The sequence below is a fragment of the Crassostrea angulata genome, chromosome 8 (assembly GCF_025612915.1).
Source record: "Crassostrea angulata isolate pt1a10 chromosome 8, ASM2561291v2, whole genome shotgun sequence".
NCBI classification, from domain to species: Eukaryota; Metazoa; Mollusca; class Bivalvia; order Ostreida; family Ostreidae; genus Magallana; species Magallana angulata.
Window position 1 is genome coordinate 30705136 of NC_069118.1, and position 7152 is coordinate 30712287.

At 34.0% G+C, this 7152-nt stretch overlaps 1 protein-coding gene across 2 annotated transcripts in view; it reads left to right on the plus strand.

The window, feature by feature from the left end:
- Positions 1–5368, plus strand: part of LOC128161502 (phospholipid-transporting ATPase ABCA3-like) — a 30662-nt gene extending 25294 nt beyond the window's left edge. For both annotated transcript variants that reach the window (XM_052824790.1, XM_052824789.1), the window contains exons 15-21: positions 477–607; positions 737–1753; positions 1887–2093; positions 2220–2713; positions 3116–3303; positions 3911–4081; positions 4299–5368. In XM_052824790.1, coding sequence (XP_052680750.1) covers positions 477–607; positions 737–1753; positions 1887–2093; positions 2220–2713; positions 3116–3303; positions 3911–4081; positions 4299–4836 — 2746 coding nt within the window. In that variant the 3' untranslated portion in view covers positions 4837–5368. The remainder of the gene's footprint in view (positions 1–476; positions 608–736; positions 1754–1886; positions 2094–2219; positions 2714–3115; positions 3304–3910; positions 4082–4298) is intronic.
- The last annotated feature ends 1784 nt before the right edge of the window (positions 5369–7152 follow it).

The following is a 7152-nucleotide window of genomic DNA, read 5'->3' on the forward strand; positions in this document are numbered from 1 at the left end:
AATTGAACTTGGACATTTCTTGCACAATTTTTATTTGATATGCGTTGTTGAGTTGTCATTCTAACGCGTCAATACACGTTTTGTAAATAACATTTCCACAAAAGAACATTCTTGACTAACATTTGGGAAGGATTGAATAAAAGTTTTTTTTTTACCAGAAAAGTATTCACATGTGTTAAAAACTTGTTTAAGTATCGTCAGACGATATTATGAAAGCTAATGCTAATACCAAGGCACTTCTCAACTTCATGTGATGTGGAATATTCCAGGATAATGATGGATCGTTAATGCCTTATATTAAAAATCCCAAATCTTTGGCACTGGTTAAAACTAGTTTTGATTTGCATAAAACATAGTTGTAATGCACATTTAAACTTTCTCTAAGGTTCTCCACTGGTTTCCATATTTTCTTTATTAAATGTATGACTTAAAAAGTTAAACAAGATCGGATTCCTTAAAACCGATTTCTTTATCAGAGTCGGAGACGATAGGGCCAAGGTCAATGTTGAGAATGGTAAGGACGCAAGAGACGTTCATCAGGTCAGACTGGAAATTGACGATCGTTCGACATTTACACCACACATGGCAGATGCAAATGTAGACATTGGTATGAATTACTAATAGGTTATTTTTCAGGAAATAGTTTAGCAGTTAAGCATGCCATTTATCAATCAGATTGTAATATTATTTCAATTGACAACGTTGCCTTCTTCAATTTGTAAAATTTTGTTTCCAGATTTTAACGAAGGATTTGGAAAAAATACAGGAATAATGGTTGCGACGCAACAATTTTATGGGCTTCTTGTAAAGAAAGCTGTACATACGTGGAGAAGTCGAATTACTGTCATAATTCAGCTGATTGTTCCAGTCTTATTAACAATATTTGGTCTTCTTGCCGACCAGGCCATCTCAAATTTAGCATACCATACAGATCCTCCCCTGGCTTTAAATCTGAAACCATATCCAAACAGTGTAACAACGATCACACCTGGACCAAACCCAAGAAACGATGCAGAAAATTTGACACAGGCATTCTCTCAATGGTATGGGAAAAGAGGACTCGATGTGATTGAATACAATCCAAAATGGCCGAAAACGTTTGAGCTGAATAAATTCTGGCTCGATAAGATAGAAGAATTAGGACAAAGAACATTTAGGTCTCGCTACGTCATTGGATTTGGAGTTGATGGCAGTGACATCATTAGCTACTTTAATGGCGAGACTATTCATTCTGCTGGAATAAGTATGGCAAATACAATGAACTTCCTTCTGAAATTTTATTGCGGAGATTCAAAAAACATTCATACTATAAACGAACCGCTTCCTAAGCCCGAAAATCTAAGATATTCCTCAAGGAGCACAGGCCTTGTAATGTTTAAAGGTCTTAGTCTTGCTCAGTGTTTATTATTCGGATTGTCGTGTCTAGTGGCTTCATTTAGCGTGTTTCATATTCGAGAAAAGTCGTCTGGAGCGAAGCACTTGCAGAAAGTCAGTGGAGTCAGTTCCCGGGTGTTTTGGATGGCGAATCTAACTTGGGACATGCTGCACTACTTAGTTCCGATTTTCATTATTCTGATTTGTTTTGCCGCCTTTGATATTCCAGCTTACGTCGAGGAAGACAGACTCGGACTTGTCTTTTTGTGTTTCTTGATGTTTGGCTTAGCATCTATATCGTCCATGTATCTAATGCATTTTATTTTCCGATCGCCTGCCGGTGGAACAGTGGCTATTATTATTATAAATACAGTTGCAGGTAAAAAGGGTTTAAGTGGGCAAAAATAAACACTTTTGTCAGTTGTTATAAAATGTAGTGAAAATTGAAAGTTTAGAAGAAAAAAAAATACTTATTTAATATTCAAATATCTTTTTAACCCTCTCGTTTGTAGGTCTTTTTACGCTCTTAACCGTCACTTTGCTGTACCCCCTTAAAGAAACGAAAAGTGCTGCCGAGGATATGGATAAAGTTTTTACGCTCTTCTTCCCTCATTACTGCCTCGGAAAGGCTTTTATCAACATTTATGTTCGGTACACTTACAGAATAAATTGTGAGCAGCCGAACAAACAGGATTTAGTGGCAATGATTTATGCTGGAGGTAATCTTATATTAACAGGTTCTTTTTTTAATTTTGTCGATGGTCGATGTATTTACTACTTGTATCATTTATTTAAAATTTTATTTTCTTTACTCATTTGTTTGTTTTCTCTTACATTTTCTTAAGAAACAAGTGTATTGTGTCCAGACAGCAATTACCTGGAGTGGCAATACCCAGGGATTGGCAAATACCTGTGTATGATGGCCGTGCAGTTTGTCGTATACATGATTCTAGTTATTATAATAGATAGTGGGGGATTGCAACGTTTTCTCTATCGAGCTCTTTGTAGTAAAGGGAGTATTAACGACCCTGACAACGTCATGGTTCAAGACTCTGACGTCATAGAAGAGGCAAACCGAGTGAATTCTACTCAAATTGGAGACCTTATGAATACTGATAAATTGATAATTAAAAACTTGAGAAAAACGTATGGAACATTAAATAAGTTTGAGGCTGTCAAAGATATCAGCGTTGGAATATCCAGACAAGAGTGTTTCGGCTTGTTAGGACAAAATGGTGCTGGCAAAACGACAACATTTAAAATGCTTACTGGTGACGTCATGGTTTCAACAGGGAAAGCTTACGTCAATGGGTTCAGTGTCAAAAGCCAATTAAGACAGGTACACTGAATAACTTACTAGGTTGTTAAATTGGGGATAACACCAATTATTATCAGATTTCAGTTTATCAATTAAAAATTGAATATTATTTGATTTTATGATAGCTAAATAGATATTTTAAGTCTGACTTAATAATGTAAATGTGCTACTTATGTACTGGACTGTCCTTCGATGTTTAAACATTTAATAACGCAGTTGTTAACTGATGTGTATTTTTTTAATTTATTGTATATACATTGTTGGTCGTGTTAAGAAAGATTCGTGTGACTTTTTGTGTTTGCTTAAAATTTAAAAATCATTCAAAAGCGCAATCAAAACAACTTTTTTTCCAATATAAACAATTTTGGTGCTAATTGCTAATACAGGTTAGATATATGTTCTTATGTATATTACACGTTAAAGGTTCATCGGTGTCTTGGATACTGTCCTCAGTTTGACGCACTAGTCGAAAATATGACTGGAAGAGAGACCTTAACTTTGTACGCCCGACTACGAGGGGTGAAGGAGAAAGAGATACGTCGGGTGGTGAATGATCTACTTGACGCAGTTACTCTAAAGGAGTATGCTAACAAACTCTGTGGAACTTACAGGTGGGATTTCAAATTATACTATTGACTATGTTACGTTCACATGTATATCTATCCTTGTTCATATACAGTATTACTCGTTTGGTACGAACATAGTTACAGCGAATTCTCGGATATAGGGAATTTTTTTTTTAGAGTTCCCGATAAAAAATTCTTCAAAAATCCTTTGCAAAATCTTTACAACGGATTCGGATATAACGAATTTACAGATATACCAAACTGATTTTTAGTCCCAAATTTGAACACCTTTATAACGATTTCTTTACAGTTTAAAGGTTTGCACTACCATTTTACAAAATAGTTTGAATCAGTATATTTTCATATGATTTTTTCATTTCACAATCCGATTTTTAAATGTATCGGAGTAATGTATTTTTATCTTAAGCGTCAATTAGCAAACATTACAGTCTGGTGAAAAAAAACGTGTATATAGAGAATTTGCTGTAGATATTATAACGAAATCGTTATACGGATATAACGAAGTGATTCCAAAAGTCCCTTGGACTTCACTATAACCGAGTTATACTGTATATAGTAACTACTAACATCAAACCTTTTGTTATTTCTTTTAATGGTCATTTCCGAGTACATGTACATTGTTTTTCAAAAGTGGTGGGAACAAAAGGAAATTGAGCACTGCGATTGCACTAGTTGGAGATCCTCCATTTCTGATGCTGGATGAACCGACAACAGGCGTGGATCCTGCTGCTCGAAGACAGATCTGGAATGTATTATCAAAAATCAGAGCAAGTGGAAGAACACTAGTCTTAACTTCTCATAGGTGGGCCATTTATTGCGATGTAAAATCAACAAGCTATACTTCTTTTACAGTGTTATTTGAAGAAAGGAACATCTTATTACATGTAACTTATAAAAAGGGTTAAGATATCTCAATTGACGCTCATCTTTAAATTTTGGAATTATCAAAAATACATTGTACTTAAAATAAACTTAGCCTTGAGTTTAACATCTTGAGTAATCTTCGATTTTTTTTACAGTATGGAAGAATGTGACGCTCTCTGTACAAAAATTGTCATTATGGTAAATGGAAAATTTGTCTGCTTTGGAAGTCCACAGCATCTCAAAAATAAATTTGCCCAAGGATATACATTAAGTGTACGTTTAGTACGTGACAATGACGGAAACGCAATGGATTCTGGTCCTGTACGCAACTTCTTGTTTGGTGAATTTCCAGGAACAGAAGTTTTTGAAGATCAACAAGGATATCTAGATTTCCAGATTCCAAGTCCAAATTTATCCCTCGCAAAATTGTTTAGGGAAATGGAAAGAAAAAAATCAGAATTCGGAGTGGAGGACTATTCTGTTCACCAGACTTCGCTAGAACAAGTTTTTCTGTCCTTTACTAGGAAACAGGTGCCTCCAATAGAGAAGAAAAGCTCGTGTTCATGTTGTTTCTGCTGTCGTTCAAAGCCTGGCTTTGCTGGGCGTATCATTACGCCAACAACTGGAGTAAACAATACGGGACAGATGATCTTTGCACCCAGTACGCAAGTTGGAGGGGCGGCAAATGTGTGAACTGAACGGTTTTGATATCGATAATAACGAATATTGCACTGGTATTTCTGATTAACAGTGGCTCGTTGAATATCAGAACAGTGTGACTGTTTTTGTCTGCAAGAATGTTTTAAATATACATGCTAGCTTATATTTTTTTTTGAAAATTTACAGTGTTACCGGTATTTGTATTCATTTGCAGAAATTTATAGATTTCTTTTTGTTTTGGGACAGATTGGTATTCGAAAGAGGTCAGAAAACAGTAATTTTATATGATTTGTAAATCTTATGTACCATTAAGCCCTTTAACCGATGTTTTAAATAATAACATACTTTGCGTTAAATCAGAATGATAAAGTAATATGTATCTAACATTTGTGTGATATATTCTATGGAATGAAAAAAAAACTACTTTTATTTTTCACATTGTTTTTTTTTCTTTCACGCAATATCTTAACAAGGCTTTATAAGTTCCAAATTGATTTGTTTTCATTCAAGACATTTTTAAGACTTTGGCAAATCAATAATTTTACTTAAAAATTCTTTTTTATGGTTTTTTACTTGTTTTAACAACTTGTCTTATTTGTGTAATCGTACTTTACATAATATATATTATAGCTTTTTTTACTTCAATAAACAATAGTTATTACTATATAAATCTTTTTTTTTATCTAAATGCGAACATTTCATTTATTGTTTCTGTTTGATTTGTGGTGTTTATATTTTTTTTTTGGGGGGGGAGGGGGAGGCTTTAAGTGAAGAACTTTATTGAAAAGGGCATGGTCACGATTTTGATCAAATTCAATGTTTCTGTTTTTATTATTTACAATGCTTTAGAAATGCATTTCAAATTATAAAAAAAATTAAGGGTCAGTCGTAAAGCTATAAGCAAGATACAGGGTTTCAATTCTTTGTCATCTAAACAAGGCTCGTGTCCTGTTATCGTTTACATAGGTCCAATGTACCAGTTAAAAAAAATCTTTTTTAAGCTGGTTTATCTATCTTCATATTCAGTTTGAATATGTATAAACATTTCCTAGCATTTACCACATTCAACTTAAACTAGATTTTTTACTTCAACATTCAAAATGTGTACAAAAGCTTTGTTAATTGTAAACGCTATAACTCGCTTTTAACTCAACAAATGACACTCGATATTTGGTTGCCCATTAAGAATACCTTACGGAAGCATCGTAAACATTAAAATCGAAAAAAAAGTTTGTCCAAAATCGTGAACATGCCCTTTTGAATTCATGATAAAACCAATGACTGTTCTATTTTGTTTTATTTTACACCGTTATAAACCTTGATACCCATTGTCTATGTTACAACCTTTTGTGATTTCGGATAGTTTTTGATTTACACAAATCATAGTTTTAAGGGTTTTTGTTATATGTAAAAATGCTCCAGCTACAAGTTGCGATAGTGATGAAGCGACCAGCATAGTAGGACTATAAACAAACTCGCCTGTCTTATTGTCTGAATCATATTTCGAGGCCTTGATTTCAGTCTAATATTTTGTAAGTAATATTTTTATCTTCCAAGTTTACAGGAGATACTTGACTTGATATCAAGCAGAAAGACGCATCAGACAATAATAAAGCAGTGTCTCCCTGTTTAGTATTGTCAATACCTTACTTGTCCGTTCAAGAGTAACAGTCAGAAAATGCTGTTGAAACTAAAGCCTTTTATAGGTCGTCCTCTTCGAAGTAGGTTGTCTTGTTTAGACCTGTAGTTGGTTCAAGGTTTGCCTTTCCATGGAGGGACTGTTCTTCCGTTTTCGTCTACTTTGTTGCTGACTGGTCTATTGCTCAGACTGCTGTATTATCTCACCGTTTGAATAACGGAGGCCTATATTGTATTTAGTGTTGTTAAGAAGCTTTTACATATATAACCCATTCTTAATGCGACGCTGTATAAAGCAGCAACTGTCAATACAAAGAGTGACAATGAATTTTTTTTTATACCTTTATGCCTTGATTTGTTTGCAAATATGTTTGTACTTGTTCTTCTCCCTGAAAATAGGTTTGTAAAGAATAAATTTTGGCAACAAAGAGATGTTAATTTGGTGAGATGTTTGCCAGTTCGGTGTAAAATTATAATCACAATTATATGAAAGAACAAATAAACAAATATTTTGAGTTTGAATCCTGACAACTGCCTTAAACGATATCTAGTTTACTTTTCCGTTTTTAACTTTCTCCCTCTCTCTCATTTTTCAAATGTTTGTATTTTTAAGTATTGTTTAATAATTATTAACGTTTACTAATTATAAAGGCCCCCTTTTACGACTTATAGGCCAAGCTTGCTATCGGTTCCGAGAGAAAAGTCCAAATA